Source organism: Vigna unguiculata, chromosome 1, assembly GCF_037176805.1.
Source record: "Vigna unguiculata cultivar grain cowpea cultivar isolate G323 ecotype 2 chromosome 1, ASM3717680v1, whole genome shotgun sequence".
Lineage (NCBI taxonomy): Eukaryota > Viridiplantae > Streptophyta > Magnoliopsida > Fabales > Fabaceae > Vigna > Vigna unguiculata.
Window position 1 is genome coordinate 46,050,106 of NC_140792.1, and position 22,620 is coordinate 46,072,725.

Below are 22,620 nucleotides of genomic sequence, written 5' to 3' on the forward strand. Positions count from 1 at the left end.
ATTTATAACCATTATATTCAATTAAAAATCATGTGTATACCTATATATAATGCAGATTTTTTTCTCAATTTTATAAGTAACTGTTATTTTAAACTAAAATAATTATGTTTTATTTTTATTCTTTAAATAAGCTTTAATTAAAATTTAGTTATTTTTAAATTAAATTATTTATCTACAATAAAAAAGGAAACACACGCATGTTTTATCACTAGTTTGCATCATATATAAAAAAAAAGGTTATATACATTATTTGTTGTTAATTTAAGGAATTTTTTATCATTAATTAGCCATTAATTTCTTAATGTTTTTAGTATTTATTTAAGAAATTACTTAATATCAAATAACACAATATTCTTCTTTTAATGAAGAACTTGTAAATTTAATTTTATCTTACTCAACATTATTTATACATTTTCATCATATTCTATTTTAGATTGTGTGAGATTTAATTTTTTATTATATTCTAACTAAATAGATAACATCGACTTGGTGCGTGAATAATAATATAAAATTACCACCTCTTTAATAAATTTAATAAAGTACTCTATTACTGTGTTTGAACATAAAGTTGTACTTAATTTAAGAAAAAAAGTTTGATAAACAGCTATTTGACAACTATTTAATAATAAATTAAATCAAGATATCCAGTTCAAAAATATATAAAATAAATTATTGAAGAAAAATAGTTATAAGATAATTGTGTATATAATAATGAAGTTATTAATATATCATAACTCTTCCTTTAATTTTATACAATCTTGTTATCTACTTTTTCTAAGTAGATATGGAATGATTTTTTTTTAAATAAGTATCGTACAAAATTAAAAAAGAATATTCAATTTATGTTCCTCATAAAATTGAAAAAATATTTAATTTATCTTTCTCTTTATTTTGAAGTTATAAAATTGTTCTTTATGACCTTTAATTTTGTTCTACCAAATTGATCCAAATCTCACTGAATTTGTTTCGGTATCATCAATTGCTTTTTCGATTGATGTGTAAAGACATGTCCAAGTAGACTTCATGCTTCACAAAAATAGAGAAAGGAAAAAAAAAAAGTGATTCCGAGTGCTTCGTTGCTCAAAAGACCAAACACGTTTCACTTTTCCTTTTTCTTATTTATGTTTTGACATTAGCTTTTTGACTAATATGCATTTGGAAATGTAATTTCAACACCGTTTTTGCATTTTTAAAATTTACATTTTTCAGAAAATAGCAGGTATTCATGGATTAAGTACACTTATGAAAAATAAGAACATTTATCTATATTTAGCAATTTGCTTCTTATTCATATGTCCAGAATTAATTTATCGATATAAAGGCTTCATCTTGTGAAAAAAATAGTTTCTTTCTGAGAAACCAAAATCCAACACTTACTGATATAACTATTCAGTATTTCATCGTGTTTTAATAAAATTGCTCTTAAAAGAAAATATGCATGAGAAGTAAAAAAATATATATCCAAAACAAGTTGATTTTGAACTTACACACTAATTCAATCTAATTCTAAACATAATCAAGTAATTATCATGATTTTTTAATAAAAAAACAAAATAAGATGAATTAAAACGTGGTATTTTGTTAATCTTCTGTCTCAAAGAGATACACTTGAGTGATCTTGGTTTTAATTAATTGAAATTGAGCAACACATAAACATTTTATTACATGATTTTTAATTTCTAAAAATACTTATATTTATGCTTGTTCTCAATGTGAAAGCAAAAGGGTTTGGGGCATAAATAAGGGTTTCAGTATCTGGTGGAAGAAGATGATACTTAATTAAATTATTTAATATATAATTGGGAGGGTAAAATTGAAAGGAAGGAAAACTTTGCGGTGCAGGAAAAATAACAATGGGGTGCTGAAAGAAGTGTTGTTTTATTACCTTACCAAAAATCATCATGAAATAAGTGTGGGGTTTTCTTCCTGCACCCCCAATTTTTCTTCCCGCACTCTCGAGTTTGGCTCTGAAGATCATTATATCCTTAAAAAAAATAAAAATAAATTATAAATTAAATATCTCTACAGCCCGTCCCTCTTAGAATGAAATTCAGTATCCTGATTTCTGAAAGCTGGTAACATCGGATTCTGAAAGCCGGTAACACTGGATTCTGAAAGCCGGTAATACCGTTTTCTAAAAGTCGATAACCCCAAATTTTGTTTTTAATTTTTTTATATATTTTAAAATTATATTTATATATAATTATATTATTTATATTAAGTTTAAGAAAATTTCTAATAATTTTATTTATATATTTTTTAGTTGTATATTTTTATTGTTTAAAAATAAAAATTAATTTGATGGATGTTGGTTCTATCTCTGGTCATAATAAAATTATTTCTCAATAAGTCATCAAGAAAATATTAAAGTAAAAAAGAAAAGTGAGGAGATAAATGATTATCTCAATATCTATCATGAATCATTAATATTTTATTATAATTTATGTATATTATATTTATGATTCTCCTATGATGTTTCTTCCAAATTAAGTTTTTTCCCAAATTAGTATGACCTTAAATTATGAAATTTAAAGATTGTTATGTTTTCTGCTGAAATGGTAAATTTTATGGATATATCTTGGATTGTATTACAAATTCTGCTACATGTAATGAATTAGTTGGATAACCTTGATTTGGAATAGAAATTAGAATACATGGGTTGCGTGAATTCAATGATTTAAAAGCATTAAAAATTGAAAAGTGCATACGTGAATCACTCTATAAAAATGGTTTAAGTAAATAAAATAAAGAACTTTTTATTTAACTAGAAAATTAATTTACATATAAAAAAATTAAATTTGGAACCCCTAAAATTTTTATTCATGTTTTGTCACTATTCGTATCTTGAAAATCAATAAAATCGAATTCTGAAAATCGGTAATACTGGATTCTGAAAGCAGGTAACACTGGGTTCTGAAAGCCGGTAACTTCGATTTTTGAAAGCCAGTAACTCCGGCTTCTGAAAGCCGGTAACTTCGGCTTCTGAAATCCGTTAACTATGAACCAAAAGGGTAGCAATTGAATCATAAAAAAGTTGGGGGTGTAGGAAGAAAAATTGGGGGTGCAGGAATAAAAACCCAATAAGTGGACTTACACATTTCGTTATTTTTATCTGAATGCTTTTTTTTTGGAACACATAATGTAAAATAATAATAAAAAAAAATGTAGGGATAAATTTTATTTTTTTATTATAACTTCAATGAAGGGTAATTTGGGGTTTATGGGTTTTATGGAGATTCAAGAAGAAAAAAGGGAGCTGCAGGAAGAAATAGTTTGGTTATTTTCACTAACAAATCTGTGTTGGCCTTACTCTATTAGTTTATAGAAAAAATGGGTGTACTGGGCTTAGTAACTTTTAGTTGGTCCTCAGGATTTTGTGTAAAATATGTAATGACAGCCTAAAAATTAGTTGCTTCTAATAAGTTGTTTTTCAGGGTAAATATTTTAATAAGGGTAAATGGGTAAAATACCGAATAAAATTAACTATCAAAATCAGCTTTTATATAATTTTGTAAGAGTATATTTACGTGCTTCTAATTGTATGTGCTGAAAAAAAAAATCATCTATTTTCAGGAAATTTTAATTTTTCACCTATTTATTTTAAGATAAAAACATATTTTTACTACTTTTATATGATCATCTTAGACATCACAACCTTTTCTTTAGTGAAATAATTATTACACCAATATTGTTAACATAATTTTTATATTGATTTGATTTGTGTTTTCTTAAAACCTGATTGACTTGTTTTAAAGAATTTAACTTAAAAATATATTTAAAATTTCATTTTATATTTAAAATTTTTTAAGACGAGGGGACCATACATATTTATTCCTTAACATTAAAGCTTTATATTGTAATGTAAAATTAATGATGCTTTTACTATAACTGTACTACTAAAAATGTTATTAAATATTGAAGACCGTCTACTTATTACAATTAAACACATAATAAAAAATAGAATAGGTGATTCGTAGTGTGTAATATCCAGTAATTTTAAAGGTAGTTTAGAACTATTCCTTTTTTTATAAATTTAAAATATCATTAGAATAAAATAGGAATATTAGACATGTACAATAAAATGGGAAATTCAATTATATGTCGTTATAATATAATTAAGAGTAAAAAAAATGTAATATATAACAAAAATGAGAACTATTGTTATGAACAACAAGTAATTTTAAAAATAAAATTATATTTAATTTTATAAAAAAAAAATTGATGGTAGAAAATTAGATATTTCAATTAAAATTAAATTAACTTTTTTTCCCGATTCTTTTTATATAAACTAAAATCTAGATAAATTTTTAATTTAAATACATTAAAACAGTATTAACAAAAATCGACAACAAAAAGACTACATCAATATTTTAAAAATTTTAATAGTTATTTGATATTTAAATATTTTTATAGTAATTAAAATTCATTGAAGGTTAATTTTTTTAATTCAAATAAAATATTAAAAAAATAATGTGAGATAAATTTAAATTTAACAGTACTAGTTATCTTATGTATTGTGAAATTTCCTATCGAATAAAATGTGTATATTAAAAAACTAATCTTAGATACTTTATGTAAGATCCATGCCATGCTTTATGATAAAGTTCTCCTGAATACTTATCCTCCTTCAAATATTAAACACATATACAGAAGAAGTGCAATCGTAATTATAGCTATTTGACTCCTATATCTCGTGTTGGATATGAAACACACATATCATGCTATTTCCAACGTATCCACGTATCAACTCTGATTATGGCTAATGATCAAGAATTACTTCTTCTTCTTTTCTCCAATGATGCTGTTTAAAATTAAGAGGACGTGTTTGATTAAACGGAGTGTGAATGCAACGTTTATGACGCAGAATGGTATGCATGCAATGCATGCTTCAAATTTTATGAAGTTGGTTAACTAGACGAAGAATTATATGAATATAAAATGAATTGATACGAGATATATGGACATGCCGTGAAGTGTGCTAAGATGAGAGAAATCAACATTACTTATATTTATATAGATATGGAAGATTACGATTTAACTTAAATATTATTCTAGGATCTCATCACTGTCATCTACATGTCGATGGAAATCTCAAAATACATTCTAACATCGAGTTTATTTGATTCGTTACGGTTTGAGTTAGATTACTTAGAAGAGATTTAAGTTTTTTTAAACGAGTATTAACTAAATCTAACCCATTTAATTCCCAGGTTAAATTGACTAATAATCCACCCTCAAAAACACTTTATTAATTTTTTTACTGTTTTTTATAAGTTTTTTCTATAATTATTTATAACTTTTAAATTATATAGATTCTCATTTTACCCTTTTAAATATTATAATATTGTTCAATAATTTTTTAACAGTTTAGATGTTTCATTTATTTTATAAATTATATACATTAAAACTTTAATTTTTAAGTATTATATTTGTTATAGTATTTGGAGAATTGATAAACATTTAAATTTTATTAGTATAAAAAATAAATCAAGTAAATTCACTTTCATTGTATTGTAATAAATGTATGAAATAATAAATTGAAAAAACAAAATGTTCGTAAGTGTTGAAAATTTCACGTGACAATTTCATAATACATAGATGGGTGTAAACTTCACCTAACAAGCCGATTTTGTGAGGTTGAATTAGATTTAAAGTTCAATTGTTTAAAAGCATATCCTAACAAGATAAGGCAATTTATAATTTACCAAAAAGTCAAGTTAAACTTTTTTTTTTTTTAACTTAACCTGTGGTGAGTCAATTCATATAATCAAGTTCATTCACTTTGACACCTTTAAGCATACATGTATAATTCAAATAATAGGGTGACAAAATGGACTGGGTCCAATGGGCCAGCCCAACCCAACCCTTTCGCTCGTTTTTAAAAAGTAAAATAAAAATAATTAAAAAGATCAATTTTGATATTATATTTTTTAAATGTGTAAATATATAATAGTATTGTAATTCAAATCATTAATATCTAAAAATTACGTTTCAATTATTAGTTATAATTGAGTAATTTAACATGTAAATGTAATAATTATTTTAATTTATCTAATTAAAAACATCAACTAATCAATCAAAATTTTAAAAGATATTTTATTTGATTAAATATGTTTTTAATATTTATATATATATATATATATATATATATATAAACAAATTTTAAAAATATAAAAATTTGAAAATTTGAAAACAAATTAAAAAAGTTAAAAAAAAAAAGAAAAAAAGTACGGGTCAGCTTAGCCCGACCCGTTAGCCTGTGACGAGTTATGATTGTTGACCTGTTTCTAGGGGTGGCAATTAGGGCCTGGCCCGCATAAATCCACAGCCCGTGCAGACTGGCCCACGACCCGCATAAAAAAAATTGTACTTGTGTATATTAATTATTTTTTTTATGGACTCTTGCATTAACATTTCAAATTCTTGTATAACTAGAAAAGACAAGTGTTATGTATTTTTCAATGTGCTAAAATTTAAAGAATATATTGTGTATGTCATAGTATGAATATGAATATGATGAAAATGTTAAATTATCAATTTATCATCAAACTCTCCAAAGTCTTTACTTAAATTTGTGAACTTCTTAAAGTTTTTCAATTTTTAAACATTGAAAGTTTTATCATAAAAATAAAAAAAAAAAACAAAAAAATAAAAAATGGCCAACCCGCGGGTCAAGGGCGGGATGGAGTAGGCCAATCATTGCAGCCTGCATAAATTATGCGGACGGGACGGACCAGCCCGCGATGTGCGAACTTTTTGCGAGTTGGGCCTAAATGAATCAGGCCAACCCGTATTGCTATCGCTGTCTGTTTTTGTTTGGCGGACCAATCTGATCCAATCTGTTTTTGACGGACCATGACATGATCAAACAAAAACGAATTAGGCTTCTCCGTTTTGCCACTCTTATCAAATATCTATTTCACATTAATATTTGTATGAATTCTGAATTTCAAATAATAATAAAAATATAAAAGGATCAGTAATAAGATGCTTATACGAGGTATGTCAGCGATCTCAGTTCTAGCATATGAGTATGTCAATAACGCATAATACATTTTCTCGTAGGCTTTTTATTTCTTATTTAATAAGTCTCGTAATTTTATAACTTTTGATTATTTAACTCCTAAAAAGTGTGGAGTAATAAAATTCATTAAATGATATACAACAAATTATGGTTCTGATTAGGTATTACTTACTATTATTTGAAATTAAGAAACTTATTGGTCAATTTAACTATTTAGTTATTCATATTACAATTTATATTTAAAATAAAACAAAATATAATAAATAAATATATACCTAAAAATGAAAGTAAATAATAGTGTAAGTTCTAAATTTATAATCTTCAATAAACTTGAATTCTTGTATAAAACGAATAGTATATTATCCTAATTAAGTTTTATGAATCTTTAACGAAAATTTAGTAGTCTTATTTCTCTTTACATTTTTTCGCATACCACAGCAATAATACGACCGATACATGCATATATACAGTTTATAAGGAAACAAATGCATTTATTTAAAGTTATATCCAAGGTACTCAACAAATAAAATAATATAACTTTTAATAATATTTCAAGTAGATAAATACATCATATTATGTAAAGGGTCTAAATTCTTAAACTTTAATTAAATGTAGCACGTATAGAATTCTTAATTTTAATGAATAATAAAAATATGTTGTTATCACTCGATTTTGATTTAAAAGACATATATAAATTGTGAATGGGAAACCGAAGTTGTAAGTCTATACACGTAAAGTGAATTTGGATCGAAATGAGCCATATTAAACCTAAGGTTGTTCAAGAATTTGACTATTTACCTAGTATTACGTAATCAAAATAAAATTCTTTGATTTGTCGTGAGTGTTTATATCTAAAAAAGGGAGAGACAAAAAAAAAAGAAAGAATGAACTATGTGGGTAGATATATCTTCCCTACTTGAAAATTCATAACCTTTAATTCTTAGGTGGTTGTGTTTTATTGCAGAGTAGTTTGCACACACCAGCCATACGAGAGGATGACCTCAAAATTTTATTTTAAAGAATGAAGAAAAAGAAGAAAGAAGCACGTGCAGTGATAAAAGAATGTGCACGTGGCGTTAGTTTTATCAACTATTAAATTAAATATTGTCTATATAATGAAATGAGATGCAAGGTGGCTACATTTAATTGGACAGAGGAAAAAGCCAAATTTCACCAATGAAAAATTATAATTTTTTAGGGCAAGTCACTCAAATAAGCTCTTCATGCAATGTTATATAAAGTATTTGATAAAAAGCTTCAACCAAAATAGTTCATGCAATGCTATATAATAAAGACGCACTTTTTCAGTTAAAAGCTATATATTAATTTTAATTTACTACACGAATCAGTATTTTCTGAGTTTAATTTTTTAAGTTACACAATTCTTGCTTTTATATTTTAATTTCTTTTAAGATTTTTTTTCTCTCAAAAGGTGAAAGAATCAAGCACGACGTCTTTAGAATGAATCAAAACTTTTGTTGCGTAAAGTAAAACTAACATTATTTTTCAGGGAAATGAACAAATTAGATTATATGAAATGCTTATTTCTTGTTTTTCAGATTTTTCTTCTTCTAATAACTACCATAATAACGGTATAAAAAAGAAACTTTAAATTAACCATATAATGAAAGTTTAATTTAAAAGAACAAGAAAATTAAAGAAACGAAGACATAGAAATCATTACACAAAGATTTCGTTTGAATTTTAGATTAGATATGAATTATACAGTAATATTATAATAATCAATTTATTAAGACCATATATTTCACATGAATAATTATTAATTAATCTTATTATAACTCAGGATACGACTTCAACGTGACCCACATAGTTAGTGGAAAAATCGACCTAAGATCCAAACAGGCAATACTCGATACAACTATATAATAGTTGAATAATTGAACATCATAACCAATAAAGACAATTTGTCTTAACATTTTGGGAGCAATGTAATCAACATTTACTTACACTTACGAAAAATAATAACTCAATACGAAATCATGTATACCTTGATGATTTGTCATTAAACTCGTAAGCACATCTAAATTAAAAAATTAGAGATTGTAGTTCTATATATACGTGACTTTAGTATTATACATATACAAAATATTTGATAACACTTTAATTCCAAAATTTTAAAACAATGTGATTATGGGTCTTTATTCTTATATAATGTTTAAATTTGTCTATTTTATCCAATGTAGGACTTTTGACTCAAACTTGGATTATTCCCAACAATCTTCCCTCAAGGGTAAGTCCCTTTTTTTTTATATGGTATATTGTCCTTCTGGTGTATGAGTGATCCCTTTTTGTAGTTATGCGGTCAGTCATTCCGAATCATCGTCTCTGATACCACTGTTGGTATGCGACATTTGTATTACACATGTATAAGACATTTGACATCATTTTTATATCAAAACATTAAGGCAATGTAATTATGGACATTTATTCTTATATAATGTTTAACTTTGTTTATTCTATCTAATGTGAAATTTTTGATTTACACTTAGATTATTCCCAACAAAATAATAAAATAGGGTCCATTATAAAAAATGTTGATCTCATGCACGCAAAACACATTGAAATATGGTTCGTATCCTCAGAAGGAAAAAAACCATGATTTAACTTTTAATAAGTGTTGGAAATGGTTACCTTTGAAATTTAAATTATTAATGTGAACACCCAAACTGACTTATCTGCATTAATAACTTTTGTTTTCTTTTTTTTTTAAGAAAAAAGATTTCAACACACTTGACTTAGAAATCAATTTTATTCCTCTCTTCGTGAAACAAACATTTTGATGAGGCTACAATAATGTTTGATGAAATAAACATGCCGTATAAGCATGCTTTTCCTTACATGGCATGTTCTTATTGGAAGCTTTCGTTGTCTAAATAATTTATCCTTTGGAAAATATATAAGAAAATACTAGACAGCAATTCATACTTTTCGTGTAATACATTTTGTTATCACTTTATACTCACAATAAATATTTACTTATATTCATACACTTTGATTTTCGCTGGAAAAAATATATATTAAATGGAGGTAACCAAATCATAAATTATACAAATGCTATGTTTTTAATTTCTTTTTCTTCTAAATTTCGGAATTTTTTTACTTTGGGTGCATGATACTCTCTATTCGGTCTCAAGTCAAGCAACACCATGAAGAATTAACAAATTATCTAATTTTAATGAAGTGAATCTGTGTTTTTAAAGACTCAAATTGAGACAATATTAAAGTTATTAATGGCTCCCTGTCAACTAATATATAAGAATCATATGAAAATATAATTTATTAGGACTTGCATAAATTACTAATGTATAAACACGCAAAGTTAATTTAATGGATAAGATAGGTCAAACATTAAGATATGTATAGTTTTACATCAACCATTAATTTTTAGTATTGGTGGTGTAAATGGCTGAAGGATTGAGATCTTAATTCCATTTGAACTTACATATACGATATTGCTCTTATCTGGTATTGTTATATTTATATTTCCATTTACTAAACTTGTAACTTTTAGTACATCAATTAAATAAAGTAGCATTTTGAAGGGATGATAACATAAAGAGATAACTAATGCATGAAATATAATAATCTAGTCATATCATTACTTTATTAATAGAAAAATTCTACTGGTAAAGACTAATGCTTTTAGTCTTGTTATCAAATTTCTTGATTAGCTTCGTTTATACTATATATAAATATAAAGATAGACGTTCATATTTCTATTTTCAGTTTTATTTTTTAATAAATAATTGTTTTGTTAGCTTTAACCGTTACAATTATTAATTTTTTTTAAATTGATAACTTTTAAATCAAAATAAGTATTTTTAATAAAAAAATTATCTACAAAATAAAAAAAATATTTATATTTATTTTTAAATTAAGAAAAGTAAGCACATGGGCAGGAAATAACTAATACCTAAATAAAAATATTAATTGCATTATTTTTATTATCAGAAAAAATAATTAATAATCATAAGATTGCTTAAAATGCTATATTAAGTCGAAGGATAAAACGTAACGTAAATACATTTCATTTTAACATATATTAAGTTTGACCATTTGCTTTGCTGACTCCACACTTTGTCTCATTGTGTATATATAAAACCCCATGCATAAGTACGATTATAGATATCTAACAGACTCGTAATCAATTTTACAAGTATAAAGAAAATATATTAATTAATTAAACAAAACTATTACCAAGAGAAAAAGATAAAAAGAAATACCACTGTGATAATGCGTGAAATTATATCATCTGCATGGATTACGCAAGCAATATGCAATATTAGATCGTTCTCAAGGATTCAGAAGAGGAAGATATATATTTGATAAAAAAATATTAAAATTACGTTTTCAATGAAATAATAATATCTTTTAAGAAAATTACGATCTTTACGCTATGCAGTTCTATTGGCTGAAGATTACACCATCCAATAAGGAATACTAATTGTGTAGTCATTTTATTGGTTGACCATAGAAAGGTGCCCCCACGGGAGGAATTATTTGGAATATAATTATTATATTTATATTTAATTTTGTTACCTTAATTTTTTATAATTGTTTAATTTTGTTACCATATTTGTTATTAATAGACATATCCCGTTATAAAAAAAAAGTCAATAAAAATATTCACACACATTAATTCAATTGTATTTTTTTTTCTCCGTTTTTATTTGACCTCTTTATTCTATAACATATCAATTCAAATTTGTGTTGTTACCATGTCCCAATTGTAGAAAATAAAATAAAATAAAATAAAATAAAAAATACTATCTAATATTAAATTGTAAATGTAGACAAATTGGCTATCAGAGAAACGACCTTCCATAATATTTATATATCATGCTATCGTTTCAAACTTTTAGCCACAACTATATAAATTGATAAAAATATCAAATCTAAGTTATTGATGAGAAAACGTTAACAAATATAAAATTACTTACAATTCAATTTTATAAATTTATATACTTTTTTAACTTATGAAGTTAAATTTTAACAAAATTAAATTTATTTAAATTTATATTTTCCATTAAACTTTATTTAAATTTAATTTTCAAAATTTATATTTATTTGTATTAATATTTTATTAGACAAATTTATTTACATCATACTTTAATATTGATTTTATTAGGATGTCAAAGCGAACCAGGTCTGCCTAACCCGCTAGTTTAGCGGGCAAAATGGGTTAGCCCGCCAATCTGTTTTTTCTTTTTTCTTTTGATTTTTTTATGTTTAAAATTAAAAATAATTAAAAAATAATACTTTTTATATTATATATATATATATATAATAGATTTATAAAAAAAAATTAAAAAAGTTAAAAAAAAATTTAAAAAAAGAAAAGAGGCAGGCCAGCCCGGCTGGCCAGTCCACCTTAAGACGGAACGTGTTGCAATATCCAACCCGTTTATTGGGGTCCGACCTTGTTTTTGGCGGGCCACAAGCAGACCAGACCAAAATGGGTCGGGCTGATCCGTTTTACCACCCCTAGATTTTATACATATAAATAGAAAATACTTTACAAATATGTTTGATTTTTTTTCAATTAAACTAGCATATTATGTTTAGTTACATGACTAACATAATTTTTTATATAAAAATTCAGATCCTTACATAGTCAAATAAAGTAATTAAGAGAATGAGAAAATTGTTAAAGAAGGATCACTCCCTCAATGCGAGTTTTCTCACATTAATGCTTCCCCTCAAGGTAATCAAGAATACTTTTCCTTGTAGTGTTGTTGATCTCAACTGGACATGCTTGTTTTTTCCATCTGTTAAAAAAGTTTTTAATACAAAATCTTGTTTGAGCTCATTAAGACTAATCATTAACGCTGATATTATTGATGAATTTTTTGAGAAAGGATCACAAAAAAATGCAACACCAATAAAATACGAGTCGAACTCACATAAAAGATTAATATCATCTCTAATCCAAAATTTTACTACAATAAATTTATAAGTTGTATTCATTATATGATGAACAAATTTCTATTTTTATTGATGTGAACAACATCATCATATATGTATATAACATTATAACCTATAAATCAAACACATCAATAAAATTATTGTATTATAATAAATGGTATATGAAATAATAAAAACTTACTCTAAGGAAGAAGATTATCTAACTTGCTACAGTTTCATATGTCACTCTACTAAAAGAAAAATATATTTTTAAAATAATATTATTTGCTAATTAACATATATACTATTTTTATTAAAATAATCATGAATTTGAAAATAAATTAAAATAAAAAAAATGATATATTAAATTAATCAAACTTTGAGTTTGTAAGTTATTAAAGCAAAATAAAAATAGTGAACTGAGTCAGCTAAATAACAAAGGAAAAAAAAGTATTTTGCGATCCATACTCAAACCATATTGTTGGTGCATACTTGAACATTTCCTGTTGACCAACAAGCATTAATAAATCAAATTATTTAATTGACCCAGTGTAGGGTAGTATCCCTGCTATATAGTGTCCCTTTGGGTTTAAAAAACTTTAATTAGTATTTCCTTAATTACAGCAACATAGTTTAAAATAAAGACTAAAATAATCGTATTTTATAGATCTAGGGTGTAAAACACACCATGCTCCCTATGGAAGTTTCAACAATACCTATCAGGGAACTAAGATTCTTCCCAGTAACAAACAAAACAAAACTAAATCTGTATAATCATATAATAATGGGTCAAATTTTGTGTAAGGTAATAGTCTAATAGTTGGAGTTTGACCAACTAACAATAACAAATCTCTTTATGATTAAAATTATTAGCACTTGCTTCAAATAATACTTTTTGACTCCATTCAAATTCATTAAATTGAGATCAAATTCTTACATATTCAAAACTAATTAATAAAAGCATGTGAACAGGTGATTAAAAGACGGATGAACAAATACTATTATTTAATAAGAGAGAAAATTTCAACTCTCTCAATGAGTAGTAATTCAAATTTTACATTAAACTTGTGTACCTCAATAATAACTTCACATCCTAAAATTAATTATACAAATCTTCCTACAATAATATATTTTAATTAAAAAATATGTTTAGTTAATTTTATATTTTTATTGGAGTTAAGTGTGACTTGAAATCTTACATTGTATATAAATAAACAAGTTGAACTGTATAGATAAGAAAAACTACAAAACTCATATATTAGCCTTTTAAATTGAAAATAATAATATATTTTTGTTTCTTCTCATGTATACTATTCAGCTAAAGTACCCTTAATATTTTTCTTTTTTTCATATTGCTAAAATAATAATCTCAAAGTTGATAATTAATCTTGTTGTTGGGGCTATTTCTCTAAACATTAATTACTCTATTATTAGTTTTATTATAATAATAATAATAATATAGAGAGAGAGAAAGAAAGAGAAGTAGGTAATTATCTTTGAAATTTCAGCATTTACTTTTTGTTTGTCAATCACACAAAATAAAATAAATCAAACAACTTTAACTATAGTCGGTATAGTATAGCAAATAAAGACATATATATAATATGAGGTTGGACAGCATTGTCAACAGATTTGTTAACTATACAACTGCTAAAGTAAATCTACATCCACCATAACCTAAATTATTTATTGTTCATCACAACAATATTGACCAAATATGAAAAATTTACTACGTAATATATATGTTCAATGGGGTAGAATTTGTCAATTTCTGATATCTTGTGTATATAAACTTTTAGACTAGAACACCATTCTACTAGTATATTTTTTTAATTTCTTTTTATTACTGAGCAAACAAAAATATTCATTCATAACCACAATTGATGGAGTTTCTTTATTGACAGATATTCAACCATATTGGAATGACTGAACGAATATTCCACAAAACGAATCTTAATGCATATATAGACATTGATTCAATCTGCTGGTAGAGTAAGTTAAGCCAAGTACATATATCAAATAAGGAAAAAGATGTTTACATCCAAGGAAAAATTTCTATAATATATATAGGTCAGATACCCTACTAGACTCCCGAGAGGTTATCTTTCTCTGCAGGTTATTGTCAAAGTCTGCATAAAAGAATGCATATCAGACACTAACTTCACCAGCTTTTGTGAATCATGATAGAAATCAAGGGTTCCACGACCTTGAAAACCTAGCTAGAATCAGGTTCACATATATACTTGCATCTCATTCATCACGTATGAATCATCCATCTTAGCTATATTAATTACCATTGACCAATCCTCACGAGACTTACCTTTCCAACATGATCAGAAGACACTAAGTTTAGTTAGAACATAAAAGAAAATTATTTGCTTAACCGAAGCAAGCAATAATATTCACCGTGCCTTTGAGTGAGTCCATGTGCCAACATAAAAGTCCAATTTCTCGAAAACAGTTTGTGTTGCTGCTGCAGGTTTCTGGTTTCTGCACCTTTTCTATTCCCTCTTAGTTTTATAGAGGGTCCTTGGATCATCTCAGCTATATTTAGTGCTGAACGATGAACCTTGACATATTTTCTCTATAATATATTCGGCATGGCATATATACAATATTAAAATATAAGTAACTATTAAAGTCAATGCAGCAAAGGTAAATTTTGTCTATGGCGAATCATTCTTCACATAAAGACAGCTGATCTAAAATGCAACTTCAAACAAGGCTAAAAGGACTCAAAAGGAAGAAGGTTGACAGAGTACTGAAATTTTAATAAAGATTGTCATCTGTCATGAATTACTGTAAAATCATTACAAACACACGAACAATGTTAAAAAGAAAAATATTGTTGGAGATCCCATGTTCATCATAGATAAATATAAGAATCATTTCAAGTCTATTTTAAGAAGATTTGTTGTTTATTAGATCTATTGTGTTATTTACTATTAAAAAATATTGTTTGTTAGACTTATTGTGTCATCCGCCATGAGACTGTTAACATACTACCCGTTAATGTCTAGTTTTATATATACTCGAAATACATATATTTCGGTGTAAGAAAATGTGTTGAATAATTCATATCGACTAAAGATAAAATGAATTCATAATATATAAATAAGTGTAAATCTTATTTTAGTGGATTATTTTACTTGAAGTTCAATTTCTTAACACTAATAACACAAGGGAGGCTAAATGAATTTTTGAGTATGTGATTTTAAATCAAGAATGCATGCTGATCACTGATAGAGAAAGCTAAGAGGTTTATTAAGTTTGTGAACTAACATGGAATTGTTGTGACATTTAGATAGTTACAAGAGTTGCTGGGTTTGATGTTTTAGTATTTAAATTATTGTAGCGTAAACTTTTTTATTTTTTTGCACAGTTTGTGCTTGGTTTTACATAGTTTGAGATATTTCTAGTATATGTTGATAATTATACCTATACATACAGTTTCTTTAAATAAAAAATAAAAGTAAATATATAACTTCCACGTAAAATCTTATACACCTTTGAGGATGCTACTGTCAAAACTTTTATACTGCTAATCAATTACAAAAATATTATGAGTACGATTTCTTGAGAGTTTATTGTAAGATATATATATCCAATGCATAACTTTTTTTTTTAATTTATAATTTTACTCTGGAGAAAAGATATTGGAGCTGTCATCATATAAACAAAATTTGACATTTACTACTGATCATAGAAGTTTGCTAAAATATATGTTTACGAGACATAGTCTTCCACCAACCGTACTTAGAAATGAAAAAAACAATTTTTTTTGAGAGTTGTTTCTGTCAGGTGCCTCAACTTTTACACTCATTTTATATACTATCTTACTTTAAGTTACCTGTTATTGCATATGCTTAACAGGTGAGAGTAATTCGAATATAAAATATAATTAAGTAAGTACAGTACATATAGTACATATAGTGTTAACTAATAAATTATTCACATATATATTGAGTTTTTATTTTCTGCTATTTTAAACACGCATTTTTATGCAACTTATTTATTGCTGCTGTAAGGTGTCCCAACCTCACTTTAATTACAAAAATGGAGTATAGGGAACAGGATGTGGATGTTAATGAAAGCAGATTGCATATGTCATATGTATAATATTATATATAATAAATTGTAGATAATCAAGGGAGCAAGGATGTATAACTCTCTACGTTTTTGAAGGTAAAGTTTTGGTAATTTTGCTTTTAAGGGAAAACAAGAACTGTGTGGACCAATTCAATTCTGTGTTCTACATGCATTTTGCTTGTTTCAACGCGTACGCAGTAACTCAGGTAATTATTGGTGCACTCTTCATTATTTCTGACCTGTTATTAATCTTGGCTTCGATTCAATTGACTTGCTCAGGAACTTTTCCAGTATTGGGTTTAATGAGTTTATCGGGAACATTGCACATCCTATTCTCAAGAAACAATGTCCAACTTTTAGTAATAAACATTTCCTTCAAATGTTAGAATAAAAAAGAAAAAAAAAGCTATTTTTTAGTAATTTGTATACGAAATCACACATAATAAGTACTGATATTTTATTTATTTATCATTTTCCTAAATATAGTTATGTAATTTATATAACATTATTCTTTTAATTTCTTGTCGCGTAGACAGAGTTCAGTATTAAGTAATCTCACATGTTCAACTCCATCAACATTTCAAATTTGTTTGGATATTCTTTTACCATTTAATGCCGAAACATGAAAGGGCACCACCTTATGTATATAATCTTTGTCTTATTATTTACGAAAAGTGTTCAATTTTTTATTATTATTATTATGTTATGTAAAAAGATAATACACAAAGAGATAAATATAATCTGATATATAAATATAAATTATTATACACATACCATTTCTTTTCTCATTATAAAAACAACTCAGAAATTTATATTTGTTTAGACACAGGTGACCATCTTTTTATTTATTTATATTTTTTTCTGCCAAGTGGTAGCAGCTGAGGTCTTAATTAAGCAATGTTCTGAAATTCCAAATAAAACAAAAGTAATTCAAGTAAAAAAAATTAAGAATTCTGGGTGTTTACGTAAGCTTCTTTCTCTCTTTTTTTTCTAGTTAAGAAATACAATTGATGATAACAACCTCATAAATTAACTTTTTTTTATAGTTTATATTTGATAATAACATATTTAAACATGTGATGTACTAGAATAAAATATTAAAATTTGTGTTAAGTGGATTGACATTTTTGAACGGACAGTAACACAGGAAAGAAAACAAGTTGTCGAGATTATTGCATTTACATTGATTGTGTAGATTAATGGGTTTTTATATTACCAGATTGAGGGTGTGAACCCTAATTTTTACAGAGTGGCGTAAATTTGATTGTTGTTGTGTTGGTGATAACGACGGCAGTATAAACGAAAATGTCAACAAAAAAAAAAAAAGAAGAAAAAGAGTTGGTGCTGTGTGTGGGGCCATTATTTATGGAATTTTAAGTGTTTATTTGTTGTATTACTGTTTTTGGAGAGGATTGAGTTAGTGGAGTATCTCACGCTTCCAACCAAAGCAAAGAAGTTTGATGATGTGGTGTTTTCTGAAGAAGACGTAGCACGTGTGGACCGTGTCACATCCCTGCACAACACGTGTAAGTGTCCACTAATAATAAAATAAAAGGTAAATAGGTTAATAAAAGAGAAATGAGAAATTGTGGTGGTGGGGTAAGGGGAGTTCTTAGTTAAGAGGGCGTTGAATTTTATATATAAATAAGTAGGTGGTGGTGCTCTATCCCACCTTCTTATGTGCATATTCTTAGGAACTCTAAGTCTTCTTCCTCTCTCTCTCTATATATCAATACCAATCTGAAACCTCTGGTTTGAGGGATCAATCTCAGATTCCAGGTACACTTTTTTGGCATTTGAGTTGTCGGGAACACAAAATGGGAAGACAACCTTGTTGTGACAAAGTGGGGTTGAAGAAGGGTCCATGGACTGCAGAGGAGGATAAGAAACTCATCAACTTCATCCTCACCAATGGCCAATGTTGCTGGAGAGCTGTTCCTAAACTTGCAGGTCCCCTCTCTTCCTGCATGTCTTTCTTTTCACCTTTTCGAACATGTTTTTTTGCATGTCTTTTCAGCATTTTAATTGCAAGGAATCAAGAAACATTATGGCTTCTGTTGTTTCTTGAACATGATGATTTCAGTAACTAAAGCTTGATTTCACTTGCATGCGGAGTTAACAAATCTGTGTTATGTCTTCATGCAGGGCTGTTAAGGTGTGGTAAAAGTTGCAGGCTGAGATGGACAAATTACCTAAGGCCAGACCTGAAGAGAGGCCTTTTATCAGAATATGAAGAGAAAATGGTGATTGATCTCCATGCTCAACTTGGCAATAGGTTCTTTCTCTGCCCACTCTGTTTCCCCTGTTTCTGCATGCTTGCCTATTCCTCAATCAACGTTTTTTTTTAATTCATTAAATAACCGGTACAAGACCAGGCTCGTCTAAAAACATTGTTTTATATAAAATTAAAACATATCTCAATCATTTCAAAAGCAATAACTAAATCAAAGTTATCATTTCTATCATACACGCCCTCAAGTGGCAATTTGTTTATTCATCTGAAAAAAAAAAAGACATGGTCCCATAGTATCACACTCCTGCAAGGAGGAGAAAACGAATAAAAATTGTAGACCAACTCTCTTTCTTCCTTTGTATTTTTTTAAAGGAAAGGAACTATATGATTGTAGTTATTTCCTGTTGACTGTAAAGGGGAATCATTAGTATAGAAATGATGCCCAAGTATGTGTTGTGAACAAATTTTCTGATTTTGTAACTTCCATGACGTAGTAAAATATACTTTGTAAAAATTCCTAGCATGAACTTTTTGATGGAAACCTTGTTTTAATAATTTCTGATGTTTTGTTTTCTCCCTTATGCAGGTGGTCTAAGATTGCGTCTCATCTCCCAGGAAGAACTGATAATGAGATCAAGAATCACTGGAACACTCATATAAAGAAAAAGCTCAAGAAAATGGGAATTGATCCTGTTACCCACAAGTCACTTTCCATTGCAACTGAGCAAACCCAAGCCCAACCAGATGAACAACCCCATCAGCCATTGCAAGAACAACAACATCAGCAACAAGGTCTCCAAGTTGAGGAAGACCCAAAATTTGAGGCTGAAAATGGGCAAAACAAGGAGGCGGAGAAGGCAGAGACTTCGTTTGATTTATCAAGCATCACCGAAGAAGCTAAGGAGGAAGACCAAATCATGACACCACTTTTTGACTCAATAATGAATGAGTTCTGCACTGATGAAGTTCCCATTATAGAAGCCAGTGAGATATTAGTTCCATCTGGTGCTACTTCAACTTCACCAACCACAACATCATCTTCAACATCATCGTCTTGTTATTCAAATTCCCCCAACTTGTTTGAAGACCTGCTGCTCCCAGATTTTGACTGGTCCGATGATTACAATGATACTAAGATTGACAATAACAACAGCAGTGTGGCCTTGTGGGATGATGACTTGATTAGAAGTTGGAATCTGCTTCTTAATGATGATTGCGATGGTGACAGAAAGCAAGTGTTTGACACTTCTGTCAATCAGTACCCGAGAGTGATCATGGATTCAGAATCTTGGGCATATGGCTTGTTTTGAGTTCAATTTTTTTTCTCCACTTCTTACTTGTAATGTGCTTGTAAGTTGTTGCAAAGAATAAAAACTTAATCAGAATTCAAACACAACCAAAACTCTTATTTAGTATATTATCCACTTTTTTGTGCCCCAACTTTTCACTCTATAATCAAGGGAAATAGATATCTGTACAAGGTAGTCCAAAATGTCTTCATTTCTTGCTGCTGGTTATCAATTAAATGAAACTTTATCTTGTTTCTTACTATATAAACAGTAGGAAAAATGGGATTTAAATAAAGTGAAAAATTGTATTCTTGAATTTGTGGTAATCCTAAAAATTTGTGCACATTGTAAAAATTTAGTTGTCTTCTCACTTTCAGTTAAGCAATACTAACTTGATATATTTCCCGAATATAAGGTTCCGTATTCATACTCTTTTAGTTACTTTCCAAGTCTACATTTCTGTAGCAATCAGTACTATTTTATTGAGGCAATTTGATTCTTTCCATTTGGATCATTTTAAATGAAAAGTTGAACCAGTCAAAATTACTACAGGGTAAAACGATAGAAAAAAAAAATAGAGGAACATTTCCAATTAAATTCCAACATTCAAAGGTAGAAATTTGTCGTTTTTATAACTTTTTTAAGACAATAAATATCGTTTACGAAAGACAATTGTGTTAGTATAATTATAGATTATAGTGGATGACAGAATTCTCTTTCTAATTAATTGCTAATGTATGTTTGGAGAGCTTCAACTTAATCCATTTAACAGCAGTCATTTTATTAGACTTTTAGAAGGAACCTTAATTGTTTGGTGAAAAGGTTGAGGTTTGATAGTGGGAAGACAGAGATAGGTTTAGGATGATGGTGGCGGGTTAAGGGGTTATGACAACGACATGCCCTATGCTTCTCTTTCACTGCTTTAAATCTTACTCCGCCCACAGTATTAACTACAAATAGTAAAATTAATAATAATTATAAATAAATTAGTAAATAAAAATAAACTATAATACATGCAGATACCATATACAGAGTGTGTGCATAATGAGACATGATAATTAGTTATTGATGGATGTTTCAGTGGCCTTGCTTTGGTGGAGGTTTTATTACTTGGTTCTGAAGGTAAGATTCGCAAAACCCAATCATAAAATACGTCTCAAATACCAACATCTACGATTGTCTATACGTTACATCATGACAGCCACCATATCTCATTTGTAAGCTAAGATTACTGTTTCTTTCAAAAGTTGTCCATATATATAATACCAACAAGATTATTAAATGATTATTAGTTTCTGAAAATTGATTTATCAGAGAAAATCAAATGAGAAAAATATGTTTTGAGACACAGAGTAGTTTATTTAGTGACATAGGTAAACAAGTGATGGAGTAGAAGTCAATGAATAAGTGTGAAGAGGATGAAGTGAAGGGTAGAAGTGAAGGAATGAAGAGAATGAAACACAGTGCATTCAGTCAAACATGTAACATGCAAGCCTTGGCTGGTTGGCTTTCCGCGTTATTAACATATATTCACTGATATTTTCTACACATCTCTCATAATTAATGAAACCTAATCAAGAATCCCCTGCTTATTCATCACTCAAATTTTGACCACTACCTTTTTCTATCATTTCCACCTCACAATTTATATTTACATCTTAAAAAAACTTAGTAGAAGACATAAATTTACAAAGTAAATTAAAGTATGATATAGCCCTTTTATTAAAAAAAATAAAAAATTTACTTTTACTTTCACTCGTAGTTGACTCGGTCGTCTTCCGTTGACATGTGCGACTTTTCATTTTTCAAAGGCCTGCATAATGTTGATTCGTCAGTATAAAAAGGATCTTAAATTAAATATTTGTAAATAAAAAATAAATAGAAAAAATTTCAAGTTTCTAAAGTATTACATGTTATACTCTTCGTAACTCTAAAATCATCATACTTTGAAATATTTAAGTAAGGCATAGGTCAATGATGATACTGTCAAAAGGTTGTTAATTAGTAGCTATTTTAATATACATTTATTTATTTTTAAAAAGTAGAAACAAAACTCATTA

General features: G+C 27.4%; 1 protein-coding gene across 1 annotated transcript; it reads left to right on the forward strand.

The window, feature by feature from the left end:
* The first annotated feature begins 18,697 nt into the window (after positions 1-18,697).
* Positions 18,698-20,686, forward strand: LOC114174207 (transcription factor MYB20). Its single transcript, XM_028059000.1, has 3 exons — positions 18,698-18,988; positions 19,184-19,313; positions 19,858-20,686. Exons 1-3 carry the CDS (start codon positions 18,856-18,858, stop codon positions 20,579-20,581), a joined length of 987 nt encoding a protein of 328 aa, XP_027914801.1. The 5' UTR covers positions 18,698-18,855; the 3' UTR covers positions 20,582-20,686.
* Positions 20,687-22,620: the final 1,934 nt, after the last annotated feature.

What these genes read in the sequence shown, in the direction of transcription:
- LOC114174207 (XM_028059000.1), top strand. Translation starts at nt 18,856, where the DNA reads ATGGGAAGACAACCTTGTTGTGACAAAGTGGGGTTGAAGAAGGGTCCA. An exon ending in AGCTGTTCCTAAACTTGCAG is followed by an intron (nt 18,989 to 19,183) that starts GTCCCCTCTCTT and finishes GTCTTCATGCAG; the next exon opens with GGCTGTTAAGGTGTGGTAAA. An exon ending in CATGCTCAACTTGGCAATAG is followed by an intron (nt 19,314 to 19,857) that starts GTTCTTTCTCTG and finishes TCCCTTATGCAG; the next exon opens with GTGGTCTAAGATTGCGTCTC.